The sequence below is a fragment of the Pleurodeles waltl genome, chromosome 5 (assembly GCF_031143425.1).
Source record: "Pleurodeles waltl isolate 20211129_DDA chromosome 5, aPleWal1.hap1.20221129, whole genome shotgun sequence".
NCBI classification, from domain to species: Eukaryota; Metazoa; Chordata; class Amphibia; order Caudata; family Salamandridae; genus Pleurodeles; species Pleurodeles waltl.
In genome coordinates this window covers 613,204,376-613,225,548 of record NC_090444.1, presented here as the reverse complement: position 1 = coordinate 613,225,548, position 21,173 = coordinate 613,204,376, and the positions used below count along the sequence as shown (strand labels likewise).

Here is a 21,173-nt window from a genome sequence, read left to right as displayed (position 1 = left end):
TTGCTTAGCCTCTCACAGCACCAATTAGACACGTTAATGTCGGAATTTTATGACATATGAAAATTTACCTCACTTTTAAGAAAACATTTTGAGATATTGACAGGTGCCATTCAGCTTGGAATTTCACTACTTTTTAGAATTTTGTTTTTAAGTTAGCACCAATTGTAACGTTAATTCGCACTGAAAATACAATTATCTAAACATGGGCGTGAATTATTAGATAAGATGTCATTTCATCCCTATCTATATTAAACACAGATTTGACATACCAAGCATAATGTTAGCTAAATACCTCTTCCGTGTTTATCAACTTTCATTCAGGAAAACCAGATTGGCTTTATTCTAGGGCCAACTATGTTGCTCAATACATGGCAGTTATTTCAATAATGGACGTTACGCCAGATAATGAATCCCTGCCACCTTTAACTATCAACATAAATTGAGAAAGTTTTTTTATAGAAATGGGTGGTGTTACTTACAGCTTTGGGGAAAGTGGGAAGAGATAGGTGACAATGTCGTCTGCTTCCCCCACTACTTTTTGCCTTGGCAAAGTACCCACTAGTGTGGACTGTAATGATAGCAGCTGTGGTGAAGCACAGTTATTGTTGCTAAACCACATGTGTTCTCACTATACACAGACAATACTTTGAATACTAGAGTTGGACTGCAACTCTCAATAGATATGTTCCAATGTTTTGGCAGAGTTTTTGTTTTAACAAATAGTTAGGGAAGTCCTGCATTTTCCCTCCCGACCACAGATCTTGAAATAGTGTACAACACATTTACGTACTTGGGAGGTCTAATACAACACAAAATGCTGATGTCCTTGATGGTGGCAATGTCTACTCCAAGAAATAATATATACTTTCAGAAGAAGCTCCTTTTATCACTCAGTCATGGGGGAAAAGTGCTTCAGCAAAAGTGGTGATCTAGACTTGTGGCACTGCTAGATGTAAGATAGTCTTGGAAGTTCTGGATTACGAAATGTGCAAAGTAGAGGCTCAGTTAGAATGGGGAGAAAAGTATTTATGTGGAACACTGATCAATGAAGCCAGGCTGTTGCACCCAGAACTGAAAGACAGATTACTTGCCAGGACAGTTTTTGGTCACTCATACACTGAAGATAGATTACACGGAATAGTACAATTGTCTGCTATAATGTTGGAAAAGATGACTGACTAGCTCCGTCGCCATATGCCCCAAGTCTGCTATTTAAAATTTTGAAGACCACTTGTCATTTGAGACAAACAGTTAGGTAATGGACTAGGATGGCACTGTTTGGCGACTTATTTTTATTCAGAAGACCTGTTATCTTTTGATGATCTCTCAAACTCGCACTTTAAACCAGCAGGAAAAATCCTAGCTTTTCAAATATTGCAAAGGCTACATGGCTTCAGTGGGGATGTGCTGATTCCAACCCACCTAGACACATTTGCTCTTGCCACAGTGGGATGGGACCAAAGCTACTAAGATTATTGGGCAAGACAATGGTTTCACTCAAACAAGGCAATCAGGACAGCTTGGCTACCGCCTGGTCGAAAGACACTGACAAGGAAGGGTACAGTGTCAAGGAATGAAAATCTGATTTTCATGCAAGGTGTTGAGGAATGCACACTTCATATTTCTGCTCGGTCACTTTTTTCTAAAGAATCTACTTGACATCCAAGAGATTGATAAAAATGTATGCCACTTTCACAGATAGATGTACTTAGCCTACAGCAGAAAAATCCAAAATGCGGAGACAATGGAAAGCAGGTGACGCTCAGGCAAGGGATTGCTTTGTGTGTAAAGTGGCCTAAAAGTAGAAATGATGATAAACCTACGTAGACTCGATTCAGTTTTGGGTGGACGAAAGTTACATGTTGTGGACTGAATGCCTTATATTTCTCCACCCACATACCTCGCTCCATCCGCTCTGGATAGATGTTGGTATCGGCAAGGTTAACTGTCTGCCTACTTTTAATGCTTAAGCTCAGTCCCGTACAGATGTTTAGGTTTACAATTACTTGATATGGACGGACAACTTTTCATTTCTCTTTTTTCCCCACACCATATCTATCTCGATGACATTTGTACAACTGATACAACTTTCCACTATATGTAACTCCATGGGAAATCACCTAAATCTTTGAACCCTGCGGTTCAGTGTTTTTTATTTTGTTTCCATTTGTCATTGCACAAGTTCTATATTATTGTGTTTTAATGTGGAACAACAAATGTGTATATCAGTGATGGAAAAGGAGTAAAATGAAGGCCAGTAGGATGCAATCCTAAGGGCTGGTTCACAAAGTCAGTTAGGAGTTTGTGAAGTAGTATCCCTGAAAGCACTCTTACGTACTCGCACATACCTTTATGAATTAGCTCCAAAAATATTAAATGGGAATAAAATTGAACTATTCAGGCAATATGTGCATACAGTTAGCACAGACAGAAAAAACTGTGACAAAAGATAGAGTGGCATTCCAAACAGTTGCTCCATCGTTCACCACTAGCAGGCCAGAGTGACTTTGGAGAGGGGGCATGAGAACCCTTGCCCCTTCAGGTGGGTGGAGTTTGTGACTGCGCCCCAGGAGGAAGGGTCCTCCTCCCTTAAGGTGCCATCAGGGGTGTAGCACTTGTGCACATCTTCTTAAGAGGCACAATGTAAACACACCTCTCAGAAGTTTCTTTACCCCGCTGCCCTCATCAGGAATACAGGGTAGGCGCAAGGGTAAAGAGGTTTCCTCAGTTGCACGAGGTCACATGCCTCTTTCACAAGTGAGAACGTCTCCATTCATAGTGAACGTGCCCGATACAGACGCCTGTCTAATGCTTATTGTGTAAAGTGCCACACTAGCGTTGACAGCTCCTTGGTTAATTGCAGGTGCCTAGAGGTGCAAAAGCAAGTTCACCTGCCCACTGTGTGCCCATGGGACTTCAATAATCTAATCCCTGTTCTCAATTACACACAACCACGATAAAGGGCTCCAAACAACTGGTATCAGATGTCAGCTATACTTCCCACAACAAACAATACTGATCTGGGCCTCAGGAATCATTCGATTTGGATGATAGAAACAAAACAAAAAAACTTCAAACAGTGCCAAAAGAAAAGCAAATCATTAGTTTTCTCTTTTGTTAGGGATGAAATAAAGTACGGCTTGCAGGGAGTACACGACCTTATTTGTGGTTGCTGGGAACCAAACACTGTGAACGTGTAATTTCTAAAACAGAGAGAGGGTGGTTGGCTTCTGTGTCTAAACGAATTAACCAAAATAATACAAAACTACACTACTTTTACAAAGTCCTTGTTTAAAGAAGGACTGCCACGAGAGACACGCTTACAAACAATTGGATACATAAACAGGTAAAACCACAATCAAATATATCATCTGTTATGAACTAAAAAAAACACTTCAACACACCGACCCACCCTGCCCAGAGGAGGCAGACTAACTTTAGAGAAACAAGCCAGGAACGGCTCTTTTCTTACATTACACAAGGACAAACATTTAACAGAAACATGCATTATGCTCCTCCAGTCACAGTATATAATTCATGTGTCACTTGACTGTCGACACTGCTGGTCAAACAACATATTTCTCAAGCTTTCACTGCATTTTTCATGGATTGGTCATTCCGCCAGATGTGGTGACAGAACTGCTTCCAAGTTGTTGAGAATGACTGTTTTTACACAGAGCGAATACTTCGGTTTTTACACTTACCCCTTTTCTGCACCCAGCCTTCCTTGACAATAGTAATGTCAGTCATGGTGGCTCCCCTCTGCGCCCCCAACTTGAGGAATTTCTTGCTGCTGACTTCGGAGCTTTGGGGCTGCAGTCCTTTTCCCTCCTCTAGACTGATGCTGCGGGCCCTACCCACGGTTCAGCGATGAGTCAGCCTGAGAGGAAGTAAGCAAGAAAGAATTTTACTTGTAGTCTTCACATAGCTAAGGCAAACAAATACGTCTTTGTACATGTCCACAACGGGTAAAACCCATGCAGTTAAAAAAAACTCCATTCATGATGAGCAAACAATTAATTGAACTGCACAGCACAGAAAGCACAGCTCTGTCTTGTGAAATATGTCACTAGGAAATCATTATAATGCTCCGTTTAGTGCAAACTTGATGCTGTAGGAAATGTGAAAGATTAGGAAATATTTTAATCAAAGAAAACTTATGTATGCTATTCAAAATACAAATTAAAACCCACGAACCACACCCAGACTGTGTAAGGAACCTTAAAAACAAGGACGTGCTCTGCACTTCTTTCTCCAACACTGTTCCAACCACGTCAAATGCAGTGAAACAAAACAGGTACAAAATATGTATAATAAAAGCAATGCTCGTTGTCAGAACTCCTTTCGCAGGGTCACTAGGCAAGCAGAACCTACTGGGACCAACCATGGGCGCCGCGGCCTTTCACTGCTGACGGTCAGGGGCCTAACCATCTATGGGTCCTTGAACAACTGGGTGACCCCTTCACCCCTTAATTCTCAGTGGTAGCGTAGGTCGAGCAGTCCAAGGCCTCTTCAGGAAAGGAGGAGCGGAGAAGTTGGGGGGTAAATACAGGGGGGCTGAACACAGGCTCACAACCCAAAATACCTTCAGCAGCAGCAATAAACTATTGTCCAGTCAAACGCTTGTTTCTATGAAAAAGGTTTATACAGGATCATAAAGTGAAATATAACATACGCAAACAATACCCTCAGTCCGTTGAGGAAAGGGCTCTAGTGTTCAATTGGCAGGTCCCTAAGTCCCACTTACCTCTTGCCAACAGAAATGGTTATTCCCCCATTCACTATAGGTGACATTCATGTTAAGCCTCACTAGTAGTCCAAGTCCAAAAGTCAAAAGTGTTCCAGCGCCCGAATCTCTATGTGAAAGGACAAGTTCCTCTAACGCCCTCTGGCCCTACGATCAGTCTCATCTGCTCTGCAGGGGCTCCATTACTGCAGTCTCTGGTAGTGTTTCACTCTTGCATGTTGTGCAGGGCTGAAGCTGCTGCAGATTCTGAGAAGCACTTGATGCTCTGCAAGGCAGCAGATGGGCATCCACAGCGCTTTCTCTGGTGAGACGGTAAAGTCCTCTCATCCTTCCTACAGGCAATGGAGGATGCTGGCTCAAGTTTCAATCCTCAGTCAGGGCTTAGGCACACACAGGTCATCACAGTGTCCTCTACTCGCAACGGCAGAACCAGGTAACATTCCTTGTTCTTTGGCTGCCCCCTTCTCTGACATATGGGATCACCAACCTTACTCTGGACAAGTGCAATGGCACTTCCTTATCAAGGCGGCTCCCTCTGGCATATGGGGTCATCAACTTCATTACACACACGGGCTATGGCCCCATTGGCTTTGGCAGTCATGCAATCCTCAAAGTAGCCCCATCTGGCATTCAGTGTCACCGACTTGAATCTGCATACGAGCAATGGCTAGATTGGCACAGCAATAACCTCCTCATCAGGGTGGCCATAACTTCACTCCTCACACAGGCTGCATCCTGATTGGCACGGCAGTCATGCAGTCTTCACAGTGGCCCCCTATGGCATACGGGGCCATCAACTTGAATCTGCACAAGGACAGCAACTCAATCAGTGCAGCAGCCTCCTCCTCACACCTTGTGTTAGAAATTGGGTCTCTAGTTGGCAGAGGAATACACCCTTGTCCAAGAAGGGACCACAATCCTAGTGAGTGTAAGTCACAACACAATCCAAGTTATCCTGTGCTCACCCCCTGGCAGCTTGGCACAGAGCAGGCAGGCTTAACTTAGAAGGCAATGTGCAAAGTATTTGTGCAATAACTCCTGTCAGGTCTAACACCTTGCTATGGGAATCCACTCACCAGGATCCCCCTCTGGACCTTGCTCCCTCCAAGCGCTATCCTCTTCCTCACAAGTCACACTGGTCTCAGCAAGCAGGCAAGAACTAGTGCTACAGGCTCTAGGAGCTGGTGGTCTTGGGTTTCCCTGATTGATGTCCCCACACCCAGCTGGGAGATTGGCAGGCCTTAGCCCACAGTCCTGGTTGAAGGCATAGCCCTCCTCCTCCTTGACATATATCCCAACTAGCTGAGTCACAGTTGGCAATTTTGGGGGGCCTCTAGTTCCCCTTCTTGTAGCCCATTTCCATGCCCAAATGTTTTTAGAGTCTGGGTCTTTGAAGTTTGTGACAGAGGTCTGCTTACTTTTGAAGTGCCCACTCCTCTGCCCTTCTTCGAGAAAGCAGTATGTCACTGAAGGAGTGACTCCTAATCTGGCGGCCCATGGGAGTGATTAAAGGTTCACATCTGGATGCCAGCCACAGAGATAGGTGCCTCATATGGCTGCCCCCGGGCCTCAGCCCTACTCTTAATGATTCTCGTATCAGTCCCATCTCCTTCCTGAAAGGTGTGCAGGCCCCTTTCCAGTGACCTCTTGCAAATCAAACAACACCATTTGAAGTGTACTGGAGAGCCCGGCTTCCCTGCCTTCAGTTTATGTTCCACCCAGCTATCACGAATACAGCAGTCCACAAATCTGTCACTGGGATTCCCCATCTCTTACATGCTCCTACATACAGCTGTGGAGCTCCCAAAACAGAACCTAGAGTCTACATTGGTTTGTACCATTCACAGACAGACACGACAAACATTAACCTGATGTAGGCCAAGAGTGAGTTATGCACACTACAATAGAACTTTACATGAGTGAGCCTGGAGGCCTCACTCCAGTGACCCAGGTAAAAATGACCTGTTCACTCCTATTGATCACTACATGGCTTGCAGTCATCACAACCTTGTGCTATTTAACTCCTGGCATAGGCCTTTTACCACTAATTGGAGACTGCTGTGGGCGCAGCTCCCAGTCCAACATGATGGCAATCCATGAGAAAGGCCACACATGCATGATCCATGTTTGTCCATGATAAAAATCAGCACCAGGTATCCAGATACCATTGCTACTTTGGCACTGAGGGCAAGGGTGTATGTTCGTCACTTTGCAAGAAACCTTTCAATCACAACACTTCTAGGCCACATACTATATTTACCCTGTTACCCTGTAACCCATCACAAAGTAACTTATACCAGCTGTCACACAATGAGGCAATTGGACAGAACAGGCCAGAGGCCCACCCCTCTCAAAAAGGGCAGGGGGGGGATGTTGGAGGCTCTCTGAAAGTGGAGTAAAAAGGTGTTCTAGTGGACACTGCGAGCTTTGGGTGAGGTATTCAAGTGTAGTTGCCAAAGGTACTGGAAAAACATACTTCACCTTAAGCATAAGTGTGTTTTTTTCTAGGTGTCTTTTGGAGGTATATTGCTGTTGAATCCAAACAGGAGACCAAGCAATGTTGTTAGTATGTATGACCATCTTCATTTTGATACTGTGAACATGACATTACTGATACTGTGTGCCTTCATTTGTTCATGTTAAAATTAAAATGATAATTAAAGCCTTTATAAAAAAAAAAAAACCTTAAAAAACATGTTGCCTGTTCATTCAAATCATACACTCTGTACTCTACCCTGTGACAGATTTCAAAGCCCCCGATAAATCATGATCAGTGCTAGATACAGAGATCTCAAAACTTAATTCCTTCTTTGCACTGGCATCTCCAGGGGTGGGGCGAATGGGGCCTATGCGTCAACACTATTCCTTCTGACCACTCGTCAACCTTAAGCCACCACAGCATTGGCTAAATGTGCCATGAGGCGAGTGAGAAGAAACAAATAAACATGCCCCTTCCAAGTCAGATGTTAACATTTTGTATAAAAAGGTATGTGAAAAAAATCACTTAAAAAAAATCTAGAATTTCACTGAAAAAACAAAGGTTAAAGTGATGGTAAAATGAGGTTAAACTGTCGGTTACAACATAGCATTTAAAACTATAAAAAATGCTCAAATTCACCAGTTATGTTAACTGAAGTAACTTTAACTCGTGCCATGAATGAACTATAACCCATGACCTCGTCACACAATGCTTTTACCTCACATATTGTATCACTAATGACATGTTCAGTGAGAGCATTGATAACATCACTGATGCCACCTGAAATTACATAAATTAGGACTGCATTCTGCATGATTAGTGCAAGTAATAACTACTACATGGCACAAGGTACAGTTACTAACTACAAGTGGGAATTCAGATTTTGTTTTAGTTTAAAATGTTAGGTTGGGATTAACATTTTCACCTAACTATAACATCACTTTAACTTTTGTTTTTTCCTGTGAATGAATATATATTATATATATATATATAGTCAAATCTGGCATCTCCTAGCCACATCCATTAGAACGGGGTTGGTGCGAGTTGCTGATGCCGGCAGCCACCAAACATTAACAAAAGAAGGGTGCAGCGTATCGCATGCACCAAACACTAGCACTCCAAGGTTTGTTATCCGTGAAAGATAATTTATTTGCAACGCGTTTCAATCTCAACTGAGATCTTTTTCACAGCCAGTACAACAAATGAGTTCACCACCATCCTTAAAAACTAATTAAATTAATCACAATAGAGATAGTAGAAAGACTTCCCCATACCACAAAAATAAGAATTACATCAAACAAAAGAAAATATATTAAGGTTATTACATTTCCTCCACAGATTCAATTTATCCTTCAAATAGTGAATCCAAAATTTAAGGACTAGCTTGAATCAAGCATACTCAAACATCATCAAAAACGGCTCAATTATAACTCCTATGTCTTGATGGAAAAACTTGATCAGAGCATATAAATATCCCATATTATACATCCAAACTGGTATGTAGTCCAAAAACTTTAAAATTATTATGACCCAGTAGCTGTATAGTCCTTCTTACTGAATGCAAACATAAAACAAATCAATAATCAACTGAAAACCTCCACCAATAGGATGGGGATCGAAACTTTTCGCCAGCTGAGCCTCCTTCCTTGGTCTTTTGGAATCAGCCCAAACACATCTGGAGTTAAGTTCACAGTACCAGTAGCGGGAGTAGCCATTCTAGCTTCTATGGCATTATTGTCACTAAACGGTTGGTTGTGGATCAGCCCATTGGTAAAACACCCAGTAAAACAACTAGAAATAAAAATATAATCAATTATAGTCCCTTTTCCCCAACCAACAAAAGTGGGTTTGATTAATTCACCGCTTGCCACTCTCTCCAGCATATTACAGAGACTGGCACGTCATCCATAAGGAGTGAAACTACTCCCAAATGGGCAGTTCCTATCTTGGCATTAAAATCTCCTGCTAAAAGGACATTAAAACACCCCAACTTAGGGGCCACCCTCTTTTCCAAAATCAGAAGTGCTTGGAATAGAGAGCTGATCTGACACCCCGAGTAACAAACTGAGTTATAAAAATTTACAACAAAGAAATGAAACTTTTCAGAAACCACAACCCAAATATCTGTATACCACTGTGCCTAAGAGGGATTGGAACAACTCACAGCTTTGCAGTTACTCGAAATAACAGAGCCAAACTACCACTAGCTCTTGACCCTTGTGAAGGAGTTGCTAATACAACGTGGGCCTTAAAACCCTCTGCAGAAAACAGCTCCTGTGCCCAGGTTTCTTGAAGTAATATGATGTCATACTGGGAGATGAACGTAATCCACAGAGGGTCGGAGAGTTTATTCCCCAGACCTGCACAGTTCCATGAAAGGAAACTTAGATCCCAGGATGCACATGTAGGAATGCCCTCCTGAGGAGCGCAACCATCTGGCTTAACCCCCACTGGAACCCCCAAGGGCACAGTGATAGTTTTATCTTGGTGAATTAGAGTGACAGACACAGGGTGAACCTATTTCTGGTGGATATTGTGGGAGTGGAGCACAGCCCTAATCTCTGCTCCAGATGATTAAAACACCTAGCTACCGACGGGGTGGTGGGCTTATAGAAAAATCCTAAGGGCAGAATCCTAATGCCGGGTCCCATCATAGAAGGTTGCCTGGCAGTGAAAATCAACCTCCCCGCCATATCCAGGGTTCTACAATTAATCACCACACAGTCACCCTCAACAGACTTATTTGTAGGACCAATCCACTCAACTCTTTGCACAAATAGTATATTCCTAGATTCCATGGGGTGAAAAGTCGTGTTTTGGCTCAGCCAGTGACAGACCTTGATCTGTAGGTTTTTAGTTGACTCACCATGGGGAAACTCGGGGGGGGGGGGAGGGGGGGGGGGGCACCAGCTAATACTGCCACATATGGGCAGCACTCAGGCAGCAGATTCAGACGAGGCAGTTTTCTCAATGGTGCAAATCGAGCAACCTTACCCCCATTATTTCTAGGGACCCCCCTCTATGGATTGCCCCTAAATCACCATTTCCTTCCCTTGTAATACCTAATGAGGAGCTCGCAGCATCAGATTGTGAGGGTTGAACATTAGAAGGAGCTGAAGCCAGAACTCCTGAGAGAGGACAGCCCCCCATCTGTAAACTCCGGGGGACTCATGAGTGGTCAGCGTGGGATCTGGCCTACTCTAAGTGGAGATACATTTCTCCAATTTGGATAACCTTTCTAGGACTGGAGCCAGACACTGCTCGATAATGTTTTTACATTTATCCAGTACAAGATCCCACTCCTGGATATCCGGCCGGGACCCCCACCTTGCTGCTCATAAAACCTCTTCGCTCTGGCTGCTTGGACTGTCGCTTCCCTTTAATTGGCGGAGCACTCTTTTTGATTATAGGTGGGGTCTGTACTAAAGAGTTTACCAAGCACTCCCTTCCCAGCTATTACCTCTCTTGGGTGGGAGTCAGTGGGGGGTCCCAAGCGCAAAATATCCGAGGACCCTATGAAGTAGTGGAGGGACTGTGGAAGGACCCTCAAGTGGCCCGCCACTCTGGCCCTCCCCCAGCTCCAAAGTCGATTTCTTTTGCAATCACGCCCATATCCCGGGTTAGGAAGGAGTCAATTGTAGATGCTTTTTGAGGTTTTGGGGATGCTACCTTACTCTCCTGCAGTTTGTGTATTCCCATATTGTGGCTCTGGGCTCTCAAAGCCTCAGTCCACCTCTATGAAAATAAGAATGAGATTATGGAGCGGGGAGGCCCACCTATTAGCTTATACCTTCTATCAAAACATACATGATATAATAAGGCTGGAGCCAAAACCAAGAGGGCAGGCACAGGTGCGGCTCACGCTTTTCCCGCACAGTGGTGTGCCCCCTTGCACTTTATAGCACTCGTTGGAAATGGCAAGTAGGAGCAGGTGATGTCGAAAATGGCCGCCTCCTGGGGCGACAAAGCAGTCTGGGGTATGTAGTCCCTTGTAGCAGAGTTTAGTGCTTCCCGCGCAGCAGTGTGCCCCCTCGCGCTTCATAGCGCTCTTTGGAAATGGCAAGTAGGAGCAGGTGATGTCGAAAATGGCTGTATCCTGGGGCCACAAAGCAGTCTGAAATATGTAGTCCCTTGTAGCAGAGTTTAACGCTTCCCTAAACCTCGTAATACAGTACCCAATTTAGCCCAAGTGGGCATATCAGATATCATAGCTCCTTCGCATCTTCTCCCATCAACCCTCAACATACAATTTGTCCAAATTCAAGTCACCAGGGCATTTGTTAAGCATGATGATATCTTGTGATTCTAGTAATCTCAGCTTCTTCTCCCTGTCTCTACCTTTTCACGTGTGGATAACCCTGTGGACTCTACAGCCAATCAGCACTTCGGATTCCTGGACTTGGCTGAGATTGTAAGTTATTAAATAAAGTAGAAAAATGAAAAGCAATGTTTTAGTTGCTTTAAGCAGCTGCTTCAATTATTTTCAGTCACCTGATCTTCCTTTCACCTCAGTTGCTAGCTTTGGCAGCACGCACTGTGACATTAGAACTCAACTGTAGTAAATTATAGAAGTTATATTTTTACATCTTTTCTTTATAAATGGTGACTGAGTGCATATTTATATGTTTCTATATATATTTTTTGTAAATGTATGGAGCAATGTGGTACTGCCTCCAGAGTACCACGGTACCTAAAAGACAGTAAAAACTAAATAAATATGTTAAAAAATTAAAAATACACCATATTTCACGAATATTGCGTACTACAGTGTATTTTCTAACATTAACATGTAAATATGGACAAAAAAAAAATCTCTATGGAGTAATGCTGTAAAACCTACAAATGACGGCGCTACTTAAAAAAATATTTAAAACGCACAGTTCTCCCTAAACGTCTATGAAAATATACAGAAAATTATATACTTCTATACCTATTACCACATATAGTGGTTATAGGTAATGAGCAACCGTAACCCGCAACGCATTGAAACGCAGAACGCAGCCGAACTGCTAAAAAACGACATGGCTGCCTTTTAGTTTTGGTAAACGCAGCCATAAGCCAATCACATACTGACTTCTCATCCCCATGTACAGCGGTATACTGCAAATTTATCACTGCACAATAAAGAACTGTTTTCTAAAACTTATCACTTTAATACTACTTAAACTATTCACACATACTACCAGAAATTACCATTTACACTTTATAATGTATACATCCACATCCGTTCACACAGTTTCACTCTATGTCTGTTTCAATTATCACATTCCATTCTACAGCTCTACACTCTATGCCGCTACAACCTATACCACTACAACATAAGCTCATCCATTGTATGTCACACCACTCTAATGTATGCTCTTACAGTCTATGCCTCTCCACTCCAGTGTACATTAATTCACTATGTTCCATTCCAGTGTACATTATTTCAAAGTGCGTTACTCTACGGTACACTTCTTAACCCTACACCACTGCACTCTGTGCTATTTAAATGGATGCCACTATGCTGTACCTTACTCCTTCCACTCTACAACACTCCACTCTATGCTATTCCACTGTACGCCACTCCTTTCTACAACACTCCACGACACTGCACTGTAAACCACTCCATTGTAAGCTACTCCACTGTATGCAGCTCTACTGTACAACACAGTCTACGCCACTTCATGTATGCCAATCAACTCTACACTATTCCACTATACGACACTCCACTCAATGCTATTCCAGTCTATGCCACTCCACACCACTTTACCTCATTACCCTCTAAGCTACCAATCTATGTCACTCCCCTCTATAGTACTACACTTTACGCCACTCCATTAAGCATTAAACCACTGTACACAACTACTCTGTCACTCCACTCTATGCTATTGACTATGCCAATCCACTCCACCCCACTCTACTGTACGGTATTCCACTATACCCTACTCCTCTGACAACTAATACAATCTGTCACTCTGGTGTACACCACTACAGTTTACGTCACTCCCCTCTATACCACTCCACTGAATACTAGTCTACTGGACACTATTCCACTGCATATCACTGTAGTGTAAGCCACTTCACTTTATGCTACTCCACTATATCACTCTACGTCACTCCACTGTACCTCACTCCACTCTACGCTTTTACTCTACCACACTACATTCTATGCCACTCCACTCTCTGCCATTCTACTGTACGCTACTCCACATCACTACACTCTACAACACTCCACTGTATGCTACTCCAATGTACCCTAGTTCAGTTTATGCTAGTCTTCTCTATGATATGCCACTCCACTGTACGCTACGCCAATGTACTTTACGCTACTCCACTGTATGCAATGCCACTCTACAACATTCCATTCTATGCTATTTTGCTCTTCTCTACTCTACTCAAGTGTATGTCACTACAGAGTATGCCACTTGACTGTACACTACTCCACTCTACGCTATTTCACTCTACGACAGTGCATTGTATGACACTTCAATTTATGCTATTCCACTGTAGGCCACTCCATTTTACGTTAATCCACTTTATGGCACTCCATTGTACACTAGTCCAATGTACCCCCACTCTACTATATACTAATCCACTCTAACTCACTCTACCCCAATCCAGTCAAAGACTCTTCACTATACAGATCTCCACTGTACACCGTTCCAGTGTACCAACTCCACTGTATGCTATTCCATTGGACACCACTCTACACTAGTGCACTGTCTGCCACTTCACTGTACACCTCTCCACTTAACGTCACTGTATGCCATTATACAACACTATATGCCACTATGCTGTAGCACATTGTACCACACTCTACTGTACCTCACTCAACTGTAATACACTGCACTCCACTCTATGCCACTATATTGTACTCCACTCTACAACAGTTTCAGACACTCTACAACACGGGATACCACTCACCTTTATGACACACCACTCCACTTTATAACACTTTACTCCACTATATGCAATGCCACTGTACGACACACGATGCCACTTCACTATGACACTTTAGTCCACTCTAAGCTATGCCACTCCACTTGACTACACTGTTTGACAGTTTAGTCCACTGTACATTACTCTAATGTATGCCACTCCACAACACCCTACTGTACTCTACCTTACTGCACTCTGAAACTCTATGCCACTGTACAACACCGTACGACATTGTATGCCCCTACACTGCAATGTAAAACTCTACTCCACTCCATTCCATTCTACGACACTGTACTCAACTCCATGCCACTCACCACCAGTTAGAACGTACATTTACATTTTACGCATTTTCAAATTAGTATACGTCACGCACCTCTACACACATTTTTCTCGAATCAATCACCACACTACGCCAACTACACGTCACCACTCTGCCATGCACTGTTCCGAGAAATGAAGTAATTTATTACTATTATTTCACAAGCCAAGTTATATAATATACAAGAGTATAACCAGTGCATGGAGAAAGGAAGAGTTATATTTATTGTAGTTTAGAGATTGATGCAAGAAGAATGTGCAAGGTGCATGACATTGTAAAATAAGTGTGTAAATTATAAATGTAAGTTCAAACTAGTGGTGCGTAATTTAAAAATGGAAGTTCTAACTATAACTTCATAATTTCTCCAGTTTGTATAGTATAAGTTTGGTTTGTATATGAAGAATAACACTTTACTATCTTTAACCTTTGGTTTTATTTCCCACAGAAATTTTGAGCACTACTACAGCCTGAACCACTGGACGGAATCACCAAATTTGGCAGAAAGATAGCTTTTGGTCTGTGACTTTGTACCTGGATTGCTATCTCAGGCGTGCTTTGCCCTGAGTGTCCTTATCAAAGTAATAAAGAGATTTAAAAATAAAATTAAAAAAAGATAGCTTTTGGTCCCAAAAGAACAGTTTTCATTATTTGGTGCAAATATGTTCAGTAGTTTGGAATAGTAAAGGAAATCCAAATTTGTATATCTGGGCGGAGCATAAGCACAGATTTCATGGTGCGATCTGATTGGCTGTCAGCACTTCAACCCGAAAGCAATGGCAGCCATCCTGGGACCAATATACATGATTGCTCCCATTGAAATGCATTGTTGTGAATGTCAGGTTTTGAGGGTCATAAAATGAGAACATATAAAGGGTGAGACCAGATTTTATTTACAATATAAATCATTTGTTGCAAAGGCGATTGTACCCTGTGAAAAAGCCTTTTGCTGGGTTTCATGAATCATGTTCAAGAAAAAAATGGTTTTCTCATGATTTTCCCATAGAGGTTATGGAAGGTGCTCGAGAAGCTAAAATGAGAGCATATTTTCTGTAAATTCACACTCTTTCTCAGCAATGTGAGAATGAAGTCTGACATTATCAGTAAAACATGTACTTCCAACAGGAGCAGCCCATCAGTTGATTCCCTTGTGTTCTACTATAGTCTCCCAGAATCGCAAATTGGAATTCATACATACCAAAATGCATCTTACCGGTTGCAAAAGGGGCCTTTTGCAACTGGTGAAATATATGACACATATGGCCCTTAACCTGAAGGTATGGGAGTGCTTTACATGGTCATCAGTTACTATACACTATAAAACAATCCTTTTGGGCTTTAGGCATGGGGAGATTAAGAGATTTGCACAGAATCACAGGATGTCGAGTTGACGCTGAACCTTGAACCTGGTTCCCCCAGTTGCTAAGTCTGCAGCTCTGGCTGTAACTCCACATTCTCTACCCTAAGTGCAACATGTAATCAAGGGATTAACTAGATTAAAAAAAAAAAAAAACATATCAAGCTAGCAAATATTTTAAAAGTCTTTTTTTGCTATTTGAGATCTCAGAAAATATGTCCTCATTTTAGTTTTTTAGGGCACTAACCATCATTTTAAAGGGTATAAGACCCTCTCGTTTTTATAATTTCTAAAGGAAATGCTTTAGGCATTACAGCTTTGATTATATCAGAATGACGTCAGACATGCCACACTTTTGTAATAAATATAGAATGTTAGCAATCCCGTTGTCCATTAGAATACTTTGGGGAGGCAGATGTCAGGGAGAAAGAATCAGATAATTAAGGGCAGGGAGGAGGGTGCAAAGGCAACAAGTTGACCAGGCTGGGCAGGTGGGAAGGGGCAGTGCCAGAACAAGGGACCATAGAAGGCAGGGGACAGGGACAACAAACCAACCATGCAGGACAGGCAAGAGAGGCTGTGGCAATATTACAGACCATTGAGGGCAGAAGAAAGAGGCTGTGTAACGATAACCATACATGCCAAAACACCCGATTTCAAACATAAACAAGTGTCCTGCCAGGACATCATCAAGGGAGTGATTCACAGCTAAATTAGTAAAGTACTATCTTAATATTGTCAAGCATAACAGGCAACTGTAGATGCTTGAACAAAGTATATATACATATACACACACATATATATATATATATATATATATATATATATATATATATATATATATTTGTATACAGAGACTACTGATCTGTCAAGCAAAATGGTGCTGTAAGTGGCAGCACAGTAAACAGCGACAACCAATGTGCCAAAATAAAGTAAATGAAACAAAAGTAAAAAAACATAAGTATATACAATACTTACAAAAAGAAAAGGTCAAGCCCGTAAATGGTCCTTCATGAGAAACATTTAAAAAATCCATAAATCATTCTAATGGCCAATTCTCAATCAACCGGGATTGACCATATATAGGTTGAGTCTGGCGCCCTTGCTATGCACTGCTAATTACCCCAGATATTACATTACTTGTGATACTGTCTGTGACATCAATGATGAGATCACTGCAACATTTGCAGTAAAATTATTAATGAGAAAACGGCGCCTGGCGAGGGCGCAAGTAATAATCAGTTAAAGGTGCTCATCAGCCTCAAGCTCGACAATGGCAACCCCCTCTACGCCGGCACCCCCCAAAAACTCAAAAAGAAATTGCAGAGAATCCAGAACGCTTTGGCCAGACTTATCCTGAACATCTCCCGCCGTAGCTACATCTCTGGTCACCTGAGACACCTTAACTGGCTCCGGATCAACAAAAGAATCACCTTCAAGCTGCTCGCGCATGCCTACAAGGCCCTCCGCAACATTAGATCTGCATACCTCAACCACCACCTCTCCTTTTACACACCAACCAGGCATCTCTGATCTGCCCACTTGGCCCTGGCCACTATCACAAGGATCCGCAAGACATTGGCCGGAGGAAGATCCTTTTCCTAACTCACTGTGCAGACCTGGAACTCTCTACCGCTACATCTCAGGCAAAATGACGCCCCCTCCATTCACCTCCCCCCAGCGTCTTGAGACCCTAACAGGTGATTAGCCCCGCTCTACAAGAACCTCTGACTGACTGACAGATATTTGAAATAACTATAACAGCTAAATTTCTAAGGTTTTTTTTCCATTTAAATTCTGAATCCAACATTCCTGTAACCTTAGTTTTATTTAGTGAATTTTTAAGTTTAAAAAAAAATTATATATATATATAGTACCATTCATTGGGTGAGCAATAAGGATGTAGTATATAGCCAGTTGTGCATTTTGGCACACTGGTGTGTTAGTGCACCGTCATTTACATACAGCTCGTTTTCTGTTGAAATGGTCACTAAATTTGCATAGACATGTTTTTTTTTTTTACTCGTACAAAAACAAAGCACACAAACAATAATGGGTGAAATTCTAGTGTCAGCAAATACTTTTTATTTGTGCATCACTGAGTCAAGTGTCTAGATTTGATTTTATCCTATTAAAATCCTTGATTCCATCACACTACATGATTACGAAATGATGAACTTCATTTCTGCTTTCCTAATTGTCAATATATTTTGAAATGTGTATAGTTCTTTTACAAGTATTTATGTTATTAACTACAACAAAACTGACAGCATCCAGCCTTTCCTTTTACTTCCTGTCCCCAAAAAAGATTGCCACCTATGTCACATTAACAAAATCCTCTCACGTTGAAATCAGAGAAATAATAGTAAACAGCAGTTTCCAAATAAGCAGAAATTTGCCAGAAGACATAGTCTGACGTTTGACCTGTCTTTTAATTCACAGTAAATGTGACAAGATAAACCCAAAATTTAAAGGCATTTTTATTGCTTAGCCACCTATTTTCACCACATATACATGCATATCCTTATATATGCATACACACACACATATATACATACACATAAATGTTAGCATTAGTAAATGGCCTGCCAGTTTTATCTGTGGCCTAAAGGTGCCCCTCCTAAAATTCACTTCTAGAACCGCCATTGCTCCTTCACCCAACAATCAACCACTAACTCACAGTTGTGGTCATGCTCAACTTATACATGAAGTACACATCTTTCAAACTGTGTGACATTTCTATTAAAATTTACAACATTAATGCATGTTCTCTTTCAGAGTAACAGGTTGAAAGTTTCAGCTTGAGCCAGGATCTTACAACTGACTCCCTTCTCCAACACACATCTGAAGATATTGGATGTTTTTATTTAATCAAGTGCAAAGTATCATATGTTGTGAAGGAAAAGATGAATTGGTTATGACAAACATCATAGATTATTGCATTTTGTTTCATTCTGTAAATAATTGTGCACTATTGGTGCTGCACTATATCCAATTCACTAATTGATTACCAATAACTTTGTGCCCAAATACTTACAGTATTTCACATCAGCCAGTTTTTGCTATTGGTATCTCTATTAAACTCAATTTACACACATTGAAAACATTGAGAATGAAGGTTTGTTCATCAAACTTTGTTAAACAGATTTTAGCGTTCACTAATACGATGTTTGGCTCTGGTTTGGCTTTATGGATACACCTTATTTACCAAAAACAAACCGATGTTGCTGTCCTTTAATAGGCTGTCACTGATAAACAATCGTCCCAAAGGGCATTTCCTAATGAGCTCCACAGACACTTTCATTGTAGTTCACCGGCACACAGACCACGATTGTGCTTTGTTTATCAATGCAAACATCAAGGAATACACTTGGTTGACAGGATGAAAAGTGACAACCTAGGCCCTAAACATTTATTTAACCAAAAGAGCTTCGACATGTTTCTAGGCCTGGCTAGGCACCTTCAGCTTCTTTCCCAATGTTATTAGTGATGTAGTAGAAATGTTAGTATTGTCCCTCATGCCTGTTAAGTGATGCACTGAGAAGCCATTTTAATGTGCATTCATCTTAGACTAATCACTGAAGCTTAGGTGGCTTTGAGATGAAATCATGTTTGAAGGATTCTGTCATTATGTTATATTTTTGAGTCTAAACTAATAGCCAGCATTAAAACTATATTGAATTTTTAATACTAAGTATTTCAATTCATATACATAATTAGAGAAATGTGGTGCTGCGCCACACTAATGGAAATCTATTGACAGAGATCATTTGTTTTAAAGTTACCATAACATGAATTCTAAAGATGAATTATTAAAGCTGAATTTATAGTTTGCGTATTAAAGGCTCTTTTATTTGAATGTATTAATGTGTTCTTTTAATTCACTTGCATTAGCCTAAATGAGGCCTGCTAGGTCCTGTATTCATGACTGCAGAAAATGTCAAGTCATCTAGTTAACATGTACCTTTCTTTCAGACTCCGTTCCCATAAGAAGGCTAGTTTGGTAATAGATCTCTAGTTGTGAGAATATGTCGAACAGAGAACATCCTGAACTGAGGACTGACAATTTAACATGTTTCAATCATCCGTGGAAGGGTACAGATGGACACCATTCTCATGAGAAACCTGGGAAACCATGTGGATGTTCCAAGTAGAGTCACATGATCGATTTCTATTGGATGCTGCCCCTTCTATGTCAAATGAACTGTTGCACTGATGAATCAGTTAGTTCTATTCTGATGGCTTCATATACCAACTTATTGCGCATATTTTTATGACAGACCTGACTTCAGCTGAAACTTTAAAAAAAAAAAAAACCAAAAAAACATTTTTGAATGTGTGTGACCAGGTTTTGTTGTTTGGGGAGTACTGGAGGACTCAACAGCTTTTTCTAAGCAAGGGCAATTGCCTTCAAGAACATGCTTTGAAAGGAGAGTTGTCTGCAGGGTGGTGGTGTCAGGTTTTGGAGTTTGGTCGTTTGTTTACTGGTGAACAAATAGGGATTATGCTTGATGTTTTATTGGGGTTTTAAGTGTTTCAGGGGGCTTAAAAATGATGGCTTTACTTTCTTAAAGATGAATGTGAATTTGAAAGTAGGTTATTTGGGCAGGGCTACTGCTAGCAAATAAACATTTTGTTGTTGGTGGTAAAAGTTTTAAGAGATTAGATTTTGAAAGTGAATGGCTCAGGTGGTGTTCTCCAAAATAGGTATTTTTTTTAGGCAAATGTTATTTTTATGTAAACTTGCGGAATTGCCTTTAGAAGTAGGAGCTTGACAGGAGTTATGGCAGATAACCAAAACTTAAAAAAACAAGCATTTTCAATGCAAAGGGTTTGCATTTGCTCGAGTTGGAGCTATTTGCGTTGTAAACTCCTAACCGGAAAAACAAACACTATCGTGCTATGTAAAATGCAGAGCGATCGCGCTGAAATTGAAAACAAAAAGGGAGCGCGATTGCGCTGTGTAAACCCCAGCGCGACTGCGATGCGGAGAAAATAAACAGATAAACTCGGGCTGAAAACATCGAGCCTCGAATGGTTTCAGTACTTTACCGGTGCTGTGTAGGTGGGCTAAACACCGGAAAAGGCATGACGTATGCATGACTTTAACAAATGAAAGCAAGTGCATTTTAAAGAGAAAGCCCAGGAACCAATGAAAGTGACTGACGTGACCTGGGCATGGTTTCAAGCCCAAAGAGAGATTACATCATGGACGGAGCGCTTTGCACTCGCCCATAAAAAGTTACAATCAAAAACGGATTTCCCAGGCCACTGACACAAACACCAACACACTAACCAGGAAAACACACATTCTCCGAGTAAAAACATAACAGAGCTCATGTATTAGTCCTCT

The 21,173-nt window shown here is 41.5% G+C and overlaps 1 protein-coding gene across 1 annotated transcript in view; it reads right to left on the bottom strand.

The window, feature by feature from the left end:
- The window catches only part of AKT3 (AKT serine/threonine kinase 3), a 734,901-nt gene that overhangs the window by 618,359 nt on the left and 95,369 nt on the right, over window positions 1-21,173 (bottom strand). The window contains exon 2 of the mRNA XM_069234462.1: window positions 3,705-3,880. Within this exon, the coding sequence (XP_069090563.1) occupies window positions 3,705-3,750 (46 nt within the window). The 5' untranslated portion in view covers window positions 3,751-3,880. The remainder of the gene's footprint in view (window positions 1-3,704; window positions 3,881-21,173) is intronic.